Here is a 20,972-nt window from a genome sequence, read left to right on the forward strand (position 1 = left end):
GTTCTTATGTTCTTATGAATTCAAGGAGCTGCCTCAGCTATCTTGATGATATGGTATGACAGGAAAGTTAAGAAGAAAGTTGAAGAAATACGACTTTTCTGTAATCGACACAAACGTCAGCGACATATTAGATTCATTCGACGTCACACCTTGAATCTGGCTTTCCCACGGGGCACATAGATAGATTTCTCACGGCCGTAAGTATTTTGCGACGCGTTTAAATCGCTCGTAATGTTCCCAGTTATAACTTACGTTCCTATTGATTTCTTTTCTACCTTGACTTTTGTGATCTTTACTTCACTTACTCAGCATATCTTGCATACATCATCTCTCATTCATCAATCTCGTTCAAAAAAATGAGCAAGAATAAGAAGTCGACCAATAATGGTATAGTACGTAATAGATCGATAGTGGAAGAATATGTTCGACATAGTAGAAGAGCATTAGCGGAAAAGGATTGGGCTGGTGCAAGAGAACAGATTGATAAGGTGAGTTTTATCAGTCCATAGAGCCTATCTCCGAATGAAGGTATTGAACAACGAGAATTATTCCAGGCAATCAGCTTCGCGGGAAAGAGGAATATAATGTTATTAGACTTAAAAGCTAAAGCGTTGACTGAAATGCCAGAATGGCATCAAACGGCATATGAAATTACTCAATTGATGATTCAGGATGAGCCGGAGGATTATAGGGTATGTCTTACACCGATTGTTGTTCATAGCAATCTCATATTGTGAATAAAGCTGATATCGTGTGTGTAGGGACACTATAGACAGGCGAAGGTTTTGCAGAAACTACACCGATATGATGCAGCAGTACGAGTAATGACTAAAGCATGCAAAGTTGGACCAACAAGAGCAGAAAATGATCAGTTATATAGGTTATTACAAAGGTATAAAGGTGATTTACTTGAAGCTCAACATGAAAATGAGAAGATCAGAGCATCAAAAAGTGCTGAAGAAAAAAGGAAAATTGAATTAGGTAAACTTCAAGCTAAAAAAGCTAAAATAAATTTCATTCATATGCTTTCACCTGATATTATAATAAACATAGCTGAAATCGGTTCAATTGATCAATCAAACTTTTCAATTAAAATGTCAGGAGCATGTAAACATTGGAGAGATATATTAACAAATACAACTACTTTATGGTCAACTTTGATATTGGGTAAGAAAAGGATACTCGATAAAACCAAAAATTGTATAAATAGAACAAAAGGAAATATAAAAGAGATCGTGATTAAAGAAGATTTTGAAATTTCAAGATTAACTGATATATCACAACTTTTAAAACCGTATTTAGGTAAAGTCAAAAAATTAACTATAATTGGAGATGCGATCAAATTTAGTAGACAATGGCAAGGTGAATTCAAACAGTTAGAATATCTTAAAATCAAGTATATACCTCAACTAAATCAAACTTATGAACCCGTTGATCTGGTTTATCGTTTATTATCCTTTGATGCTTCGTTACTCAAAGAACTTGACTTGGAAGGTGGACAATATGAACATATATATAATCACACTTATGATACTAGGTTAGAAGCTATCAATCCAGAGCTGGAGCAGAGACCGATTGAAGATGATCCACCGTTTTGGACAGAAAATTCTCGAATTCACCTACAATCTGTCCATACTTTACGTCTAAAGAACTGCTATTTCATGGCAGCATTTCCTGATCATACTGAATTGCTATGTCATTTCCCAAAATTAATGAACTTTGAAATGGTCAATGTTAACTGGGATTCTACAACCATGTTAATTCATCCAGAATCTAGAGCTTACAAGTGGAATCAAGTAAGAAAACCGTTAGACGTGGAATTAGAAAATTTAGAAAGTTTCTCATTGAGTGGTTCAATGAGAAATTTAGGTTTGTATGAAATTAAAGTACCTAATCTGAAACATTTAGATTTATGGTCAATTCATCCTATTGGATCATATTCAATTGCTCCTCACCTTGATACATCAGGTTTAATTGATGCTTTACCGAATCTGCTTTCTTTAGACATCGGTAAATGTTCAATTGACCTAGATCTCCTATCACCAATCCTATCAAAATTACCCAGCTTGAAGTTCTTAAATGTTTCTTATTGCTCTTTAGACAACAAGTTTTTGGAACGATTAGAAAGAAAAGGAGATCCAAAAAATGATGTTTTACCTAATTTGATAGCTCTTTCAATAGCAGGTAATTCTGAAATCACCTCTGGACCCTTAAGAAGGTTCGTTCTTTCTAGAACACCAAATGGACTCAAACATTTGAAATCAAGCGTTTCTATCAAACAAAGTGGAGCATTTAGACCGTCAGCTCCGGCACCTCAATCATCCCCGTTCGGCATAACGAGACCTAAAGATAGCACACCTCAAGTTATAGCCCTACCGTCCTCCCCATCAATCCTAAACGTTACTCCTGGTTCAACCAATGTTGATAGTCCGCCGAATTCACCTTTACCTAGTATCCAGTGGTTATGTATCGACGACTGTGCACTGATAGAACCCGAACTATCAGATTCGCTAAGAACGAAGGTTAGATTCGTATCGAATCTCTATAGTACTAATATGGTGGAGAATCGAGTTAGGGGCAAAGGGAAGTATGATTGGAGGCTGGAATATGACATTGGTTGTGGTACGGGTGAAGCTGGATGTCACACTAGGAAAATACCGGGTAAGCGTAGCTTTGTAGCTAAATCCGATGATTATACCTAGGCAATGCATGACCGCTAATTGGGATGGAAATGATGCATCACAGGCTCAAAAGATAATTCTCAGTACATTTACCATACATGTAAAAAAGCGATACCTGAACCTTCATCGACTCCAGGATGGACAAGACTTAGTCAAGCTCAACCAAGTCAGTCGAATTTTGGTTCTTTGGGTAGTATGATATCGTCAGGTAGCTTTAATGGCTTTTAACACCCGATAATTGGGATATTTCTTGTGAGTGATTAGTTATCATCAGACAAGGTCAATGCTAATTACATTGAAATAGGTTGTACGCTTCGTATCTGTTGTCATCGATAGTCATATCATCATGTATATGTTTTCTGTTTCGACCTACCGCAGATCTCTTTGATCATCGATACTATCAGCCGAGACATCCTTTGATTACTTAACCCTTTAAACAATAATTGTCACTCCTTTCTACATGCTGCGATGCTCATCGCTCAAATTTGCTCAGGCAACTTGTTCAGGAGATACACTGATTATCATATTTAACATTATAAACCTACTTGTAAGGATCAGTTACATTGTCAAATCGTGTCCTGATTTTCTAGATCAGCAAACCATCATTGAAAAGTTATCCAGCATTTCAACGTAAAACTCAAAATGCAAGCTCCCTCAGGTAGTGGATATGGTGGTGGTGATGGTATCACAGGACCACTAAATCCATTCGTCGTTACTCCACCTCCTCCTGATGTAAGTTCAGCTGAACATACCTCTTACTTTCTGGCGGCTGCAATTGGGGCTAAAAGGGTGATAACTTGCTTTTTAGGATAAGGAAGATGAGATTCCAGGTTATGTGAAGAGATTTGGCGCATATGTAAGTACTCGTTTCCACAGTAATTTCTTTATCTGTAATCTGCCTCATACTTGGAAATAAGCTGATCAATGTGGATATAGCATACTCTGTAAGTTTACATATATGTCTCGCAGATTTCCATTGTTCTGATTTGCTTAGCTCATTTGTACGGAAATAGAACAGAAGGAGTTTTGTAAGCCTCTATCTAATTGGTCAGGGTAAGGTCTTTGCATTCATTTCTAACGTCCTTTGATATTTCAGTTTACCAGCAGGAACACTTTTACCTAAAGGTGCTTCATTCGCAATGCAGTCTACTATAGATTTCGGGTTGCATTTTCCTGTAAGTTGATTGATACAAGTTTGTATTTGATCTCGTCTCTAATGACAAGGTTCAAATGTTAATTTAATTATTATTGCCTTCGTGTTCTGGATTTTTATCATTTTGTAGAAAGGTACAAAAGTTCCTGGTGGATTTTTATTACCTGTTTCTGTGGTTAAAAAAGAACCGCCTAAGAAAGATCCTCCACCTTCAGAAAACCCACTTTGTAGTGTTCAATAGCGACTGTACTGCCGTCCACTCAACCTCCTGCATATCGGATTGATATATATTCGATTGTGGTATTCATCTCCTCAAGCATATGTATCCCCTTTTGCACAGGTGTGTAAGATTGCACACAACATAGACAAAGCAAAGAAGAAAAGATCAAGAAGAAAGGAAGAAAGGAAGAACGGATAAAAGAACATTTACGTAATTTGGCGCGAGCGTTACGTTAAGTTTAGCTTCTTGGCTACGTAGTGACGCGATACATATAAAAGCATTAAATGCATTGACAATTGAATGTTCAAGTAAATGTTGCTTTGACTTTCATCTCCCTTGTCTTTATCCTCATTGATCATACGCTCTCGTCTGACTGTGTTCGTTTGATTGCTTGCCATATAGGACGTAACAAGATTCGAGAGCTTATATCTGAATCGCAGCATTTCAAGACAGCCTCGCTTTATTCCATTGTCAAGTTCGGTTTGAGGTTGGCTTCACTAGCAATTCAAGATGTCGGGTAACCCACTGGATCTATCCTCTCGTTCTGGCACTATAGCATCTTCAAAACCTATACCATCTTTGAATTCACCCACAACATCAACAGCTGGATCATCTTCTTCAACATTCGGTACACCTAAATCATCTATATCACGTAAAAAACCATTAGGTCTGGATATATCAAAATCAATATTAAAACCTACTAGAGCTGCACCTGGTTTACCTGGATCATCCAATAGTGCTAATGGTGGAGGATTGACACCAAGAAATAATGGTGATAGTATAATAAGTGAAGCAGAAAAATTAAGAGAAGAAATTGCAAATTTACAATTAAATTCATCAAAATCAACAAATTCATCTTCTTCCGCTTCAGCTTCAGCTTCAGCTAGTGGAAATGGTGGTGGGTTATCTTTACCTGATTCACCAATAACAAATAATTCTTCACATTATAGTGATTCATCGACATCAAACTCACATTTAACATCATCATCGTCCAGGAAAAAAGATAAATCATCAGATGGTAATTCATCAACGACAACAAAGGAAAAGAAAAAATCATCAAAACATAAAGATAAAGATGGTTTAGAATTAGTCAAAGATGAAGATTTAGAAATTTTATCTGATTTAGGTGCAGGTAATGGCGGTACTGTAACTAAAGTTTGGAATAAAAAAAGAAATTGTGTAATGGCTAGAAAGGTCAGTCTTGGCTCAGCTTAAATCATCTGAATCACCTTAAATGATAACTGATAATTCTGATTACATTAAACACTTATACCACAATAGCTCATCCTGGTCGATGCCAAACCATCAGTACGAAAACAGATTTTAAGAGAATTACAAATTATGAACGATTGTAATTCGCCTTATATAGTTGGTTATTATGGTTGTTTCCCTGTTGATGTACATGTTGGAATTGTTATTGAACTTATGGATGCTGGGTGAGTTTGGCTTGACATATAAAGCATATACAATCTAACACGTTGTCTACAGATCACTTAATGATATATATCGTCAGAATGGACCTGTGCATATCGAAGTAGTGGGTAAAATTGCTGAAGCAGTCTTACATGGTTTGATATATCTATATGATGTTCATCGTATAATCCATCGAGGTGAGTTTGGCGGTGATTCGATAACCTATCTCGCCCATCCACAGCTAATTTAACCCCATTTTCCTTTCCTTTATAGATATAAAACCATCAAATATCTTGGCCAATACTAACGGTGAAATCAAGATTTGTGACTTTGGTGTATCTGGAGAATTAATCAACTCAATTGCCAATACATTTGTAGGGACAAGTACCTATATGAGTGTAAGTTTTAAATCTCGCGCCTTGATTAGGGATCTTCACTAGGATGTAGCTGATCAATGCGTGACTTCTTAGCCCGAACGAATTCAAGGAGCACCATATACGATAAAATCAGATGTATGGTCATTAGGTATATCATTAATTGAATTAGCTTTAGGTAGATTCCCATTTACAGATTCACAAGGAAATGAAGAATTTTCTGAAGATGATGATGATGATGACGATGATGGAGTTCAACATGATCCAGATGCAACATTACCATTGAATACGCAAAAACCTAATCTAAATATAGAAAAAGATAAAAAAGAAAAAAAAGAGAAACGAAAATCAAAAGGTGTTAGTTTAGCTGGTGGTGGACATACAATGTCAATTTTAGATTTGTTACAACATATAGTTAATGAACCTGCACCTAAATTATATTCCAAAAAAAGATCATTCCCACAAAATTCTGTCGTATTTATAGAAGATTGTTTATATAAAGATCCAAATCAAAGGAAATCACCACAAGATTTATTGGTAAGTTGTCTTGCTCCCTATTCTTCTTCCTGAAAAAGCAGGTTTCATCAGTAAGAACGATTTAGAATGCTTGATAGCTAATATTTTGGTGGTGCGTTATATAGGCAACTGATTGGATCGCGAACTCAAAAGTCACACAAGATGATTTGAAAGCATGGGCATTATCGACGATCGGTAAAGATTGATTATTACCCTTTCGAATGGTCGGACATCCAGATGAGCCTTCACCCAGCCCCATCTTTGATTCCCCTTTCTGCCTCCTTGACTTTTCATACATTTAAATAGTATTATTACCCTTTCACCTGCCTGTGCTACTTGTTTGTACTCTGTTTTGCCTAAAAAACCGCTTGTATATAGTTTAATTCTACCCTTTCACTTGTCATTATTCTTTTGTATATATCCCTCATCAGATTCCCCTTCTCTATCTTCGAATTCATAAATAACAGCAAGTAAGATACTGAAAAAAAAAAACCCTTGTATTCAATCCCAATCTAAAAAGGAAATGCTACTCGGTGAAACTCTTCCGACCCCTTGTTACACATGGCAATGCATGGAGATCCTATGATATTGATTCTTTCTATTCCTGATATATGCATATGCAAATGTTTTATGCTGATTAATTAATATACAATGTCTGTGATAGATTCGTCAATATACGGTGGCATTACTTTATTTCTCCTTTTTCCACAATGACTCCATCACACATATCCCTTCTCCTTCTCCTCTGTCCTCGCACCTCTTTTACCTTTATATTTTGATACGTTCATCGATGGGAATAACCTGTTCGATCTTATCTTTCCATTGATTTAACATTCTTTCACATTGCCTTAGATATTCTAATAAAGTAGGTAAATTTTCAGGAGTCAAAGCTATGGTTAAATCTTTTTCATTTATCTCAATCTTTGATTCTTCACTTGTTCTTATTTCTTTATTTCCATCAATATCTTGAGGAGGAGGTATATGTGAGAAATAAGAACTTTCATTTGAAGGTATTCTATTATTGCTTGAAGATGTTGAAGTTGAGTTTGAAGTAAAAGTTCTATTCGATGGAAATCTATCTTTGTTAGGTGAATTTGACTGTTTGGTGTTACGTACACTATGACTTCTTGAAGGGACTAACGTATTTTCAGTATTACCATTTTCATTATTTTCATATACTGTACCCATTTCACCTATACTTGTGTTAGAAGTGTTTCCCTGGGAACTCTTGATTGGACTAGAATTTACACTTCCACTTGAAGAAGAAGCAGAATTTTCTGGCCAACCTAAACCTAAACCTAGACCGGATACTCTTTTCTTTGCTGTATTTTGATTTGGTCTTAAAGTCATTTCACCTTCATTGCTCATTCCTCCTGATCCTAATTGAGAACCAACTCCAAATCCACTGAAAGAAGGATTATAATCATTAGATAACCCAGTCAAAGTTTTTGATGAAGGTGATAAAGGTATTTTTGATGGGATTGGATCAGATACACTTATTTTACTTGTAGATGTAAGTTTGGTTGAAGATCCAAAACCTAATCTTTGCGCTGATAATTTCTTAGATAATCCTCCAGGTGAAGGTGATTCATTCGTAGTTACTGTTGAAGTTGATATAGAGGAAGGCGAAGAATTAACTAAATCTGACCAATTACCTGAAGAAGTTCTAAATATATTTCTTATTGATGGTCTTTTCTGTTCCGATCCTATTCCACCTATTCTAGGTGAAGTTTTTGTACCTGATCTAGCTCTAGATTGCGATCCCGATCCCGATCCTGATCCTGATCTTGATTGAGATTGAAATTGAGATTGAAATGTATCTAAAGGTGCAGTTTGAGGAGTTTGAGGAACATTCAGGTCTGATGATTGAATATCGATCGTCGAAGCTCTAGATATAGTTCCAGTACCCGTGCCCGTGCCTAAAGCTGAAAAAGTTGATTTCTGTGTAGGGTAAAAAACATCATTTTTATTATTATTATTATTATTGCTAGAAAAATGAGGTGATAGTGGTGAAGTTGGTGAAGCAGGTGGTGAAGTTGAATTTTTAGGTTTGAATCTGCTTTTAATTCTTAATGGGCTCAATCCCCCACCACTGGTTGTGGAATTACCGGAAGGTACTCTATCTTTCTTCAATGATCGTAAAAATTCTTTCAATCCTGCTAAACCAGCTTTACTTGCTCTGCGTTCTTTCAAGTTCTTCTGAGAAGGTTGACTAAGTCTAGCTGCACTTATAGGTGAAGGGAAAGAATCAGAAGGTTTGATATGTGCTGAATCGTTTGGTGAAGGAAATGATATTGAATCAGGTGTAACACCTCTTGTTGATACTTTTCTCCCAATTTGAGATTGTTTTTGATATTTAGTGTCTGGACTTGGACTTCCTTGTCGCTGAACTTGTAAGTAACTATTTGTTGTTGTTGAACTTGCAGCAGATAAAGTACTTGGTGTTCTTTGTCCCATACCTGGTCTTTCCTTTTCTGGTGTAGTTAAATTTGTACTTGACATAGGAGTTCTTAACATTGTTCTCAAAACTTCCAATTGTCTTTTTGATAAATCTTGTCTACCTGTTGAAGCTCTCCATTGTTCAGGATGAATTTCAGCTTTAGGTGGTCCAGGTCCTATCATGCTCAAAGAAGTGGTATCTTCGGGGTCAGGTAAACTTGCTTTACGCCATGAAGACAATTGAACAGGTGGTATCGCAGATCCTCCAGGTGCTGAGACAGCTTTTGACATAGCTGCTGAAGCTGCTTTCGCTTCGTCCGAAGCTAAAGTGATGCGTCTTGATCGAGGTGGTGAAGAAAATGAAGGTTGATTCGCTGGATCGGAACCTGTTGATCCTACCTCTATAAGTACTACAGCCATTTCCAACCATTGTTCGAATTCTGAATCGAGAGAAGCAAAATTCGCTGCATCTGAAGATGATCCTGAAGCTAATATACGATCTCGAATATTGGCGTGTGTGGATAAAAGGGTTTTAAGTGCTTAAATGTAATCAGCATACGAATATGGATCCTACTACACCGATACAGCGCTTCAATTTCACTTACTAGACACACCTCCAGCGAACATTTTTACGGCTCCAATCCCCTCTTTCAACTCCTTTTGCTTCATCATGACCTCTCTAGGAATAACGAAATCATTCCAACTCTGCCTTCTTCGATGTTTATCCTTTTTCTCTTTCTCTTTTATTGATGATGTTGAGCCCGTTTGAGGAACTGTATCTACGGTTTGAGTCGTACTTATCGGTGGAGTTGATTTGAACATTGAAGTAGGTGCCGAAAGTGATCCTGCTCTTATAGCTTTCCTCATATCTTCCTCTGTGGAAGCATTGACTTCAGAACTGGGATCAGGGGTAGGTGAAATGGGTGATAAAGGTAATCCGTCATCTGGTCTATTGTAAGGTTTTGAAGGAGATCCTACAACAGGTTCTAAAGGTGTCACGATACCTGATTTGTTAGAATCAGTTGAAGAATTCGTGCCAAATTTCCATCCTCCAGATAATCTCCTTCCATGTTTTTTAGATAAAGAACCCAATCGTTTCAATGTAGAACTTGTACTTGATGCGAAACCAGAAGGTGAATCACTTGATCTGGTTGAAGAGAATTCAACGGATGTTTGTCTAATTATAGGTAAACCAGGAATCTGGGGTCGTGGTTCATTATCAAACCCACCCCAATTTGCATTATTACCGCTAAAACCGCTTGTTGTTCTTGGTGCAGGTAAAGCAGATACAGGTCTGACCTTTTTCCTTCTTTTAGGCGTTTTACTATCCCCTTCTGTTTCCGTGTCACTTCCGCTACTTTTAGGCGCTTGTGGTCCTGGAAAAGAAGTTGAATGTGGTAAAGGAGGTATAGCTGGGTGTTCGGGAGCGAACGAAGGCATAGGTGATTTTGGAGCGTGATATGGGGATCCAGGCGAAGGGGATGGTAAATGGAAACCCCTTGAGAAGGAAGCTGAAGATGGTAGATCTGGCGTGACATCACCTCCTCTGGTCGAAGGAATAGGTACAGCATGCTCGATGATCGAATTGATGCTGCTTGAGCTAGCGCCATGCCTCGAGGGTAGATAAGGATAAGATGAAGGTGGGGTATCTCTTGATCTGTCAGATCGTTTTGATAAACTACTTGAAGAACGACGGAGTAGAGCGGAGAAGGCAGATGTCGGGCCGGATTTTGCTGATGAAGTGGAAGTACTGGATGCACCGCTAGGTGAACGAAGGTTGACAGGTAGAGGTGGTACAGGTGGACGAGGAGAGTTCGAAGGTATATGTTTCGCACCCACAGACGAACTTCTACGTCGACGGTGCTGCGGAGTCCCATCATCTATACAAAACTCAGTCAATCCCAAACATAAACATAATTGAATATCGACTCACTTCTCTCGCTTGCCGGAACTCCAGAAAACCGTTTCCAAAATCCTGGTTTCTTCTCTTTCGTTTGTGCTGCAGATTTCATATCGTCTCTACTGGGACTGAAAGGTATACTTGATATCCTTATATCTTGTCTACTTTCAGGTCTAGGTTTACTTTTAGATCTACTTCTTGCTCGCCCCAATAAACCTCCACCACTTCCTGCATTGGTTTGTGGTAAAGGTGGAGGAGGCATTTGTTCACCTGATATACTTCTTGGTAATGAAGGTGATCCTTGGTTATTGTTTTGTGGTAAATTAGGTGAAGATCGATTAATCAGAGAGACTGAACTTAGACTAGCTTCGGAATGATTGGTTAGACCAGTATTTAGAGCTAAATTTGACGAAGAATGACTTGGTATAGGTACAAAAGAAGTTGAAGGGTGTCTTTTAATCAATTTATTCTTTGTGACATTATTTGTTGCTGTCGATCCTGATCTATGTCTCGGTAGTTGTTGCTGTTGCTGCTGATGGAGAACATTAGACAAGCCTATTGAGCTGTGTGATTTAGATGGCAACAATGGTTGTTTAGGCGAAGAGAAAGATGAGCTAGGTATAGGTGAAGTACCTCCAATGTACAAATCATTCGAATGAGAAGGTGATAGTCTAGGTGGATTCATACGTGAAGAGGATGATGAAGAAGGTATATTGATAGGTGGTGGTATAGATGATTTTTTCCTTGTATGTGTCGCAATCGGTATTATTGGTGCTGGACGTGGAGGTGATTCATCCCAATTTTCATCCCAATCTTCTATAGGACTTTCTTCCCTAGATAAAGGTACATTCTCATCCTTTTCTTTACCTTTTACACTTTTCGAAGTATTATTGGTGGTACTTTTATTCGTTGATCTTCTAGTTGGCAAAGTAAATTCAAAATCGTCATCCCAATTCTCCTGTGAAGATTTAGGTCGGCGACGAGATGTCGAAGGCGAATTACTCATATCTTCAAGCATGAGTCAAGTAGCATGAGTGGTTGTTACCTCGTCTGTGAGTTACCGATTGATTTGATAGGGCTGAATACTTTTGAAGATTTGAAGACCGAAGTTGACGCGAAGTTAAGATGACGCTTGATATCGAGTGAGCTGGGGTTTAGTTCAATATCGTTTTCAATGTTGGTATCCAAATGAAGTGAGAGCTCCTTTGGTTGATATAGCGCGAGAAGTTGAAGATGTGAATATGGCGGCCACAATACTCTGACATCAAGATTCTAGCTGTAAGTTCCGACCACTGTGATCACTGATTCTTGGTTATTGACTACTGGATATCTGATATGTATGTGAGCGTCGATATCGATATAAAGAGGGTGAAGGTGAATGTCTATTGTTTATTTGATTGTTTTTGTTTTTGCGGTCAGATAGTTTGACGCGTCTCACACCCAAGATTAGATTATGCTTAATGTATCGGAATTCAGCTCAATCTCCGCTTTTCCTTAAAAGCTTCGACAGAGAGAGAGAGTCGTTGATTTCGGCAAAGAGATTAAGCTGAAAAAAAAAAAGTCTGGAAATCTCTCTACTTTGTATCTTCGCTTTACATCAGACTACAATTGGTTAATCACATTGACGTGAAACATCAACAAATCTCACTGGCATCTTCCTCCCATAGCTATCATAGGTCATATACTCATCTTGACGACCAATCTCTCGAAAATATAATAACCGAACTCCAGCGAATCAACACAAAATGGCTCTTCCATTACCGACAACAATGCCTTTACTGTGTCCAGTATATTTGCCTGGACAAGAACCTGTACCAGCTGGAACAAGTGATTGGGAAAGACAGGAAATGCAAACTGCTTTAAAATATCAGAGGTATATAGGTATGGCAATGGAAAGTTGTCCTCTGAAAGTCGTTTTATCAGGTGGTGCAGGTAAGTCGGCGCGAGATATAATCATTACAAAATACATCTTCACGCTACTCAATGATCTGTTGGAAAGCCTTTGTAGTATTACTATAAATGAGGACGCTGATCGACTATTCGATCGTTATCACAAATGTCCAGGTTTCGCTTTAGGTGGTTTCTTTTCTCTGATGTCAGCTACATTCGCATATGAAGATCCATTATCAAGAGCCTCTTCACAGTTATCAGCAAAAGCTCAAACTATGCATGTATTTAAAGAAATGGGTAGAAATATGTGGAGTAGTGGAAAAGGTTTCGCAAAAGTTGGTGCTATATATTCAGGTGTTGAATGTTGTATTGAAGGAGTAAGTTCTGTTCTTCGCATTCTAAATTGTTGAGCTTCATGGATGAATTCAACACTAACGTATCAACCTTTCTTATTCTGGGTTGATTAGTATCGAGCGAAAAATGATATAACAAATGCAGTTTCGGCAGGTTTCTGTTCAGGTGCTATATTAGCTAGAAATGCAGGTATAAAAGCTGCTGTAGGTGGTGGTGTTGCGTTTGCTGTTTTTTCAGGTGCAATTGATTGGTATATGCGTAAAGCACCTTCAGAGTGAGTCATTGTATATTTGGTTGTCTTGAATGGTATTTATGCTAAACCTTATATTACTTGATTGAAATAGGGAGATCTAAGCGAGATGATCCTTGTGATTTCAAAAGAACTCAAAGGGGGATATGAGTTATATGGTCATTAGGAGAGACCGATAATATTCGAAATCTAGAAATCATTTTTAAGGCTTTCAGAATCTTATTAGATGAGTTAGTTGGTCAACTCCACTCAGAATGTTGTATTATTATTATTATTATTATAGAATATCATATTACCCGGATATATACAGATATCAATGCATACAGTATAGAATATATTGAAAGGATATAATACCAAATCAAATAGAGAAACATCAAGTATTCAACCTAATTTGGGTTATTCATACTTTATTCTTCTTATGTTTCTTCTTTGAATCCACATTATCAAACAATAAATCAATTTCATCTTTCTTCTCCTCTTTATCTTTCTTTCTTTTCTTACTTTCTTCTAATTGATCTTGTGAGACAGGGGTATTATTTTGAGGTTGTTTTTGATGAGCGAAATGATGTTTTACACCAACAATCTTTTCTCTCCATTCATCAGGTCTTCGTGATAATAATGATAATTCAGCTTTCTTCATGAAATATTTAGCGTATTGTGATTGTCCTAAAATGACTATATGCGGTATAAGTGTACGTGCGATTTTTTCCTAGAAAAAAAAAGCAAAATGTTAGCATATTCTACACTTTTTTAGCACATCAAGTCGATGGACATGAAGATAATCAACCTTGACAACCTTGACAGTAATCTGAGTGATTAAGGGGATAAGTGTGGTCCTCTTAAAACTCACTTTCATATAACCATCAGCTTTTTCCCAAACTGTATCAACAACTCTACTTCCAATTCTATCTTCTATTAAATCTTTCCAATTATTCATAAAGACCATCATCAATTTTCGTCTGTATTTTGGTAAAACCGTTTGATCTGTAAATACTTTATCTAATAAATGTGATGATATAGGTGATTTCGAATACGTTATTAATGTATCTAAAGGTTGATTTATTAAACTATTTTAATAATTCTATAATCAGCTTTTACATCAACGTCTGTACATTGATTTTTGGAATATATGGGAGAATGTCGACTTACCTCTCTAAAACAATTTCATTAACATCTTTCATACCTATCATACCTTGTAATATCAAACAACCTTGCATATTAGGTAAAGTTTCACCTTCAGCCGCTTTTGGTTTAGCATTTCTTCTATTTTCCCATGCTGATTGACGTGCATATGCTGCAGCCGTAGCTTCAGCTTCTTTATCTATATCTTCGTTAGATGGCTTTTCATCGTCTTCAGGTGCTGATGAACCGGTAAGTACAGCTTGGTACATCTAAGAAGAATGAGCAATATCGTCAATTTGCATAAAGACGTTTAGAGCTGGAAGAGTGAAACGAAAACCTACAGGATACGTCTTTAATGCCATTAAACAAGGTACTAATTCCGATTTCTTGTCCTCAGGTAATTCGAGACAGGAGTAGAGCAGCTATCGGTAACAACGTCAATTTGACCCCATCTTCCTCTTCCTATTTCAGATGCTGACTCACTTCCAAGACAGATTTCTGACATTCGCCTAGTACGACGGATCTATCGACCAAAGCTTGAAGCACACTTGTTCTTGCAGCTTCTACTCATACAGCGAAATACACATCAATTGATATTCTCTTCTGATGAGAGGATCCATAGTGAAAAGTCAAACTTACTTATCAAACCTCTTCCACCAGAATTTCCTTTAACTTCACTAATCAACTGTTCAATTTGTTTCTTGTTTAATTTTGAAACACCTTTTGCAGTAACGAAATTTGCGTAAGGATGTCCAGCTAATTTACCGATCTTACCAACAAAATATGTTTTCCATAAAGATCTGAATATTGGTTCAGGTGATAAAGCTAACAAAGATTCGAATAATCGAGTACCTGTTTGCGTTTGTAATAATGTTGATAAATATGGTTGTGCTTGTGGTTCAGAACTATCTTTTGATGAATTTTCTATTGGAGGACATTAATATATTTAGTTTTACTCAGATTGATCAGGGAACAGAAGAGATTTTGAATACTCACTCATATGCGTTATCAAGCCTTCCGTTATAATATCAAATAGTGATCCTTCCTTTTCAGCTTCACCATCTTCAACTTCAAATTCAAGTAATAGCTGTAAAATGAAATAATGAGCTACTTTACCTCGCACCTCGCCGAGGAATTCCAAGATTTCAGCTTACCTGGACAGTAGCACTTCCGACAGTATCCACACCCATAGCTTTCCATTCAGCTTGACCTAATTTATTCATTAAAGAATGTCTAATTTCCTTTCTAAATTTGATTAATTCTTTTGGTACTTGTCTTTTAACGTTCTTTTTCTTATTTTCATCATCTTCATCACCATCTCCTAAAATAGATTTACCTTTTACACCTTGATTTGATCTAAATTTATTTGATCTTTTTGATCTGATTAATCCATCTTTGGAATTTGGATCTGAATCATTACTTAAATTAGGTAAAGATCTATTTGGCGTTAAGATTAATAACAGTAATCTCAATGGCGGTGAAGAATGTGGTGAAGATAATAATTGTGAAAATGAAGGTAATATAGATTCAATTAGATTTAATAACAATTCAGTCATTTTAGGTAATAATCCTTTTGATTCATCTTGTTTATTCTGTTGAGGTGGCCATATATCTCTTGCCTATAAAAAAAAACAATTTTAACGAATGTTAAATTAGCTATAAGATAATGAAGAAATACATTATATTTTGGTGAATAGAGCTTACCTCTCGATCTAATGTACTAGCAGCAAGAGTTAACCAAGTTTGAATTACATGACTACCAAATCTATGTCTAATCAATTCTTCCCATTTGTCACCAAACGAATCACCGATAACTCTTCTACCCCAATCATTCAAAGAAGGTAATAATCTTTCTAATATAATGGAAGTTTCAGGATCTGTAGAAGTTTGAAGTTCATGTGAACGCAATTCAGATAATACTGAAGTTAAGAATAATTGTCGATCTGTGATGCGGAGAAGCTCTCATTAGCCTAACTGCGGTAGACAAAATCATGGCTTTGTGTTTGTTGAGCAGACTGCGTTAGAGCTTACCTTCTCGTTCTTCACCTTCTGTAGACACCCCTTCCCAGTCTTTTATCTGTTCTTCGACATTCCTGAAATATGCCTTTACATCAGGATCTAAAACTCCAAATGGAAATTCTGAATCTATCCTTGAACCTCTCGTCCAATCTGCTGCGCCTTCACCTTCACCATATTGTCCTTCTACACCTTCAGCTTGAATTCCTTCATTATTTTCGCCTTGACTGTGGATTTGAGGTTGTGGTTGTGGTGGTATAGGTTTACCAGCTAAGAATGCTGCTCGGGAAGGATGTATACCGGTTGAGCTTGATGATGGTATAGGTTCACTGATTTCCGTTGTAGGTTGTTGTTGATACTGTTCTAGCTCTGCCTCATTCTGTACATCTCCTTTACGTACTCTTCTTCCTCTCTTTCTAACTTGTTCTTTTGGCATTTTGTCAAGGTATCGATACGTCTAAAGCTGTAATCGTATAAGTAAATTATGGTATCACAAGAAAACACTCTCAGAAAAAGTTGGTTTCACAACCGGATTTCAGAAATCTCATAAATCTCAGAAATCTTTGTTGACGAGTGGAGGGAATATAATCACGTGACTGCCCAGCCACGTGGCTCGAATGAACTGAACGCGAACTAGATCAAGGCTACGGTGACGAGAAGCGCAATGATAATGATATTTGTTGACAGCAAATGAATGCTATATAACCTTTACCAACCTAAACATACATCTTGATCTTTGTGAGAGATCTCTCAAGAGGATTGGGAGGAAGATATGACTTCGGAAACATTCCTTGGTAAGCTATGAAGGATAACTTTTCCTTTTCGCATAGCTGATTGTTCATTCACTGCCTTCTTAGACCATAAACCGTTCTTATCAGACTCTTTCGATGTTCATGCTTATGCAAATGCTATATTACAAGGAAAATTGTATAGACCAGATGACAAGGTAGAAGAAGGAAGTAAAGGTAGTGAAAAAGAGAAAGGTGATGGTGATGTCGGAGCTGAATTAGCTAGATTGAATTATGGAATTGTAAGTTTAGTTATAGATCAGCTAATCGAGAGGAGGACATCGGTGTAGCTGAATAATGAAACTATGCAGGAAGATGTGACAAGACAATTAAGGCAGGAGGTAAGCTATATGAGGCTGCTGAGCGAAGAACATAGCTTACCTACATACAAACAGATAACATCATCATATCCATTATTATTATCACATTTAACATCATCATTATCATTATCATCACATTTAACACCTATAAAAACATCTTTAAACTCATTATCAAATTCAATTGATAAATTACATAATAAAATAAACACACCTTATTCAAATTTATCTTTATTGGTCAAACGTCAAAAGACTTTGAGTTTGTTAAATGATTTAACTAGAAGATCGGTTAGATTTGTTTTATTAGCTAGAAGGTTAGAAAGCCAATTACAGAAAATAAATCAGATTTCTTCTTCATCATCATCCACTTCTACTGTTGCAGTTTCAAATGGTAATTTCAGCGAGAAGGATAAAGTCCAAATTGTCGAAGGTGAAAGAGAAAGGGAATTATCAAAAGCCGCTTTGAGTGTAGCTGAATTAGGTAAATACATTTCTGATCATGCGAAATACCGAGACGTTTGCTGGAAGACTAACGTCATGTGGTCTCTCGTAGATTTATTGCTCAACCCTCCAACGAATGAAGATGATGAATCAATAGATTCTCAGCAGATACCGTTACAGGAATTAGAGTTTGTTCAAGCTTATATACCTGTGGTTGACAAAGCTAGAGATACGATTATACAGGAAATGGAAAGTATGGTTGTTAGTGGTTTAGCGGATTTGGTAGGTACCATTGATTAGCTGTTCCGCATTGAGCGTTTCTAGAAAGCTAAAATGATTTCCCTTTGTCAGAATCAATCATTACTCTCTTCTTCCTTGCAGACAGCTCACAATCTGCGTCTTCTGCCTGACTTGGTATCAAATTTAATAGCGGATTTGAATGATGCTGTAACCCTGAGAGTAACGAAAGCTTTCGATTCGATAGCGATAGGAAAGGAAGTTGCTGCCAAAGGTCAGTCGACCATGTTGAAGCTGCTCAAATACAAACTGATTTCCGTCTGTATATATAGAAAACGCAACATCTCACAGTGCCATCAAATTTTCCCGAGGTAGACCAGCTACTGAACCTACAAGCTCAAATACTCAGATATGGGTCAATACGCTGTGGAGTCGATTAGAGAAGGTCATGGAGGATGTAGCTAATTGTTGCATAAAGGTCAGTCAGCTGCCTGTTGCGTTATTTCGTTTTGCATGTCAAAAGCTGATCTGAACATAGGTATATACGCTGGAGAAAGTACTCAAAATGAAGAAAGATGCTATGACAGGTATTGAATTTCTTGATGAAGTCATGAAAGTAAGTCGAAGTAATTTTGCATGACAATGGCCTTGAACGATTAGGGTAATGTCTAACTTCTGCTGTAGACCCTAGACGAGAAACCTAGTTTTACTTTCTGGACAACACTTGCGAAAGCTTTCGAAGGTCAATCGAAAGAAGCTATCAGATGTGAGCTACTCATTTTGCATACTGACTATATCCAAGCTTACACAAACATCATTCTTAGCATCACCCTGGCTGCAGCAAGCACTCAGTACTGGTTATCCCCGTTTATTGCGTCTTTTCCATGATTTTTTCGCAAAGATCGCTGTACATACAGATACTGTCTATACTAGGGATTATCAGAGGTGAGAAAATCAGATTAGCTATCATGTGACTGTAACAGGAAAAAGCTCATACTCCCTCACAGTACCGAAGCGGTGTTAGTTCTCAGATCTGTATCAGTCTTCGAAACACTATACCTATCGCGCTCGACAACCCGAATGAACGACTCTATCTCTTCAGCCTTATCATCATACCTATCTGCAAGAGGTAACCCACCTGGGCCGGGTGATGGTGTCAGTATAGCTAGAACCATAACGAATGAGCTAGACTCTGCAAGATTCGATCCTCTCTTGGTGAGAACAGTAGCTAGAAATGCAGGAAAAGTGCTAGACGGGTTCATAAAGCGTGTGGATGCTATGGTAAGACGACTACCCCAACATGGAATTTGGAGGCTGGAGAATTAGCTAATTTCGTCTTACCTTATAGCTGGTGAAAGATTTTACCGCAACAAGTTTGATAGGACCAAATGCCACTCCCACTCAGATAGTCAATGCTCAGCTTGTAGGCTGCTTGTACCATTGCTGGCTGAACGTGCAGTACGTACAACAGGATTTTGTAGGGAAAGTATGGGAAACTATACGTCCTTCAGTACAGGCGAGTCAACTTTATTTATTCGCGTCAGAACACTCACTAACGAACGGTCTACTATCATCAGTCGCTCGAAACAACGTACAAACGTATAACGGACTTACTTGATTCTGCATTACGGAAAGAGTTCATTGCCATTATATCCCGTATACATAAAGTGGATTTCTCGAAACCTATGGACCCAATGTCAATGGGGTCGGCAAGCGGCTCACCATATATGCAAGACTTGATTGATAAACTTTCTTTCGTGAGAGGTGAAATTTTAGGTAGAATGAGTTTAGGCGAGATGATGAAAGAATGGTACGTCAGCTTGACCGTTCTCCAATCTTTTCACGAGGAAAAGCTGACCACACATTCTATCATCAATAGGGTTATTGATCTGAGTAAATACACCATACGAATTTTCCTACTTCATGCCTCAATAGCAAAATCTTTAGGCGAAAGTGGCAAATTCAAGTTGATAGGGGATATGACGGAGATAGAAATGGGTGTGACGAATTTACTGAATACTGGTAGAGTACAAGGCTCACGGGGTGGCATGAAAATTGAAAAGATAGGAGAAGAGTATTTGGCTTTGAGGTCTTTCAGGTGAGCTTCTAGAACATGTCTACCAATATAATTAAGCTAACAAGGAGATTTTTGTTTTCGTGTGGTAGAACACTATTGTTTGCGGAAGACATCTCAATATTAGCAAATCCTGTTGAAACAGTACATTTACCACCAAGCGTAATCTTACACCATATTCTAGTTTTATCAAATGGTTTGTTGAAATTACCAAATGAATTACATAATTGGACTGAACAAGAATACGTTTTATGGTTGATCAAACATGAAGATCAGTTAGAAGAACAATTAGCTCTGATTGAGAAATCAGTAAATGATCAGTTATCTTCAACGTCAAAGAAAGATGAATTAAATGAAGATAATGATTACGTTAGATTGATAAGAGAAGTTTTGATACATGCCAGACATGAGGATGAAACTCCTGGAGTAGGATAGAGCTCAGACAGTGTAGTATAGTATGTACGACTTATGCATATGAGCTACAAATACTTGAACCACAATATCATTGTTACATCTGTTTATCTCCTACCTGTAAACCTATTTATTGATGGATTATTTATTTGAAAGAAAGGCTCAAACCACGTGTTGTTCACGTTTTGGTGAGGATTTGTTGATTTTTTGAGAATTAATTGCCGCTAAAGCGTGATTTCCAGTGGTCTACCTACAACAGATAACTGCAAAAGTGTAATGTTTTCAATCATATACCTTACATTTGTATAGCCAGACATAACCCCTTGTACCGCGGTGTCGCAACAGCTCTTGTCAGTAGACCCTACGTCTTGGTTTC

At 37.4% G+C, this 20,972-nt stretch overlaps 7 protein-coding genes across 7 annotated transcripts; 5 read left to right on the plus strand and 2 right to left on the minus strand.

Annotated features, from left to right (window-relative positions):
• Positions 1 to 356: 356 nt before the first annotated feature.
• On the plus strand, positions 357 to 2,909 carry L201_001179 (uncharacterized protein; the record flags this gene model as incomplete). Its single annotated transcript, XM_066216972.1, has 4 exons — positions 357 to 488; positions 555 to 692; positions 762 to 2,661; positions 2,746 to 2,909. 4 exons carry the CDS (start codon positions 357 to 359, stop codon positions 2,907 to 2,909), a joined length of 2,334 nt encoding a protein of 777 aa, XP_066073069.1.
• A 414-nt stretch (positions 2,910 to 3,323) lies between these two features.
• On the plus strand, positions 3,324 to 4,075 carry L201_001180 (uncharacterized protein; the record flags this gene model as incomplete). The annotated part of the gene is made up of 6 exons (XM_066216973.1): positions 3,324 to 3,413; positions 3,490 to 3,537; positions 3,618 to 3,625; positions 3,695 to 3,709; positions 3,778 to 3,856; positions 3,965 to 4,075. The coding sequence occupies 6 exons, from the start codon at positions 3,324 to 3,326 to the stop codon at positions 4,073 to 4,075; spliced, it is 351 nt and encodes a 116-aa protein (XP_066073070.1).
• A 489-nt stretch (positions 4,076 to 4,564) lies between these two features.
• L201_001181 (uncharacterized protein) lies at positions 4,565 to 6,563 on the plus strand (the record flags this gene model as incomplete). Its single annotated transcript, XM_066216974.1, has 6 exons — positions 4,565 to 5,248; positions 5,336 to 5,490; positions 5,543 to 5,664; positions 5,741 to 5,865; positions 5,938 to 6,378; positions 6,483 to 6,563. The coding sequence occupies 6 exons, from the start codon at positions 4,565 to 4,567 to the stop codon at positions 6,561 to 6,563; spliced, it is 1,608 nt and encodes a 535-aa protein (XP_066073071.1).
• Positions 6,564 to 7,125: 562 nt separating this feature from the next.
• On the minus strand, positions 7,126 to 11,714 carry L201_001182 (uncharacterized protein; the record flags this gene model as incomplete). The annotated part of the gene is made up of 3 exons (XM_066216975.1): positions 7,126 to 9,335; positions 9,402 to 10,676; positions 10,730 to 11,714. The coding sequence occupies 3 exons, from the start codon at positions 11,712 to 11,714 to the stop codon at positions 7,126 to 7,128; spliced, it is 4,470 nt and encodes a 1,489-aa protein (XP_066073072.1).
• A 727-nt stretch (positions 11,715 to 12,441) lies between these two features.
• On the plus strand, positions 12,442 to 13,218 carry L201_001183 (mitochondrial import inner membrane translocase subunit TIM22; the record flags this gene model as incomplete). Its single annotated transcript, XM_066216976.1, has 3 exons — positions 12,442 to 12,628; positions 12,761 to 12,963; positions 13,054 to 13,218. The coding sequence occupies 3 exons, from the start codon at positions 12,442 to 12,444 to the stop codon at positions 13,216 to 13,218; spliced, it is 555 nt and encodes a 184-aa protein (XP_066073073.1).
• A 372-nt stretch (positions 13,219 to 13,590) lies between these two features.
• L201_001184 (uncharacterized protein) lies at positions 13,591 to 16,764 on the minus strand (the record flags this gene model as incomplete). The annotated part of the gene is made up of 10 exons (XM_066216977.1): positions 13,591 to 13,899; positions 14,041 to 14,257; positions 14,340 to 14,581; positions 14,654 to 14,734; positions 14,796 to 14,875; positions 14,952 to 15,236; positions 15,309 to 15,399; positions 15,467 to 15,931; positions 16,017 to 16,255; positions 16,344 to 16,764. 10 exons carry the CDS (start codon positions 16,762 to 16,764, stop codon positions 13,591 to 13,593), a joined length of 2,430 nt encoding a protein of 809 aa, XP_066073074.1.
• Positions 16,765 to 17,100: 336 nt separating this feature from the next.
• L201_001185 (uncharacterized protein) lies at positions 17,101 to 20,620 on the plus strand (the record flags this gene model as incomplete). The annotated part of the gene is made up of 15 exons (XM_066216978.1): positions 17,101 to 17,122; positions 17,186 to 17,358; positions 17,428 to 17,457; positions 17,512 to 17,914; positions 17,987 to 18,156; positions 18,226 to 18,385; positions 18,444 to 18,589; positions 18,650 to 18,727; positions 18,796 to 18,877; positions 18,936 to 19,056; positions 19,119 to 19,392; positions 19,460 to 19,627; positions 19,689 to 19,921; positions 19,991 to 20,209; positions 20,278 to 20,620. The coding sequence occupies 15 exons, from the start codon at positions 17,101 to 17,103 to the stop codon at positions 20,618 to 20,620; spliced, it is 2,622 nt and encodes an 873-aa protein (XP_066073075.1).
• Between the last annotated feature and the right edge of the window lie 352 nt (positions 20,621 to 20,972).

Source organism: Kwoniella dendrophila, chromosome 1 (assembly GCF_036810415.1).
Source record: "Kwoniella dendrophila CBS 6074 chromosome 1, complete sequence".
In the NCBI taxonomy this organism is placed as follows: Eukaryota; Fungi; Basidiomycota; class Tremellomycetes; order Tremellales; family Cryptococcaceae; genus Kwoniella; species Kwoniella dendrophila.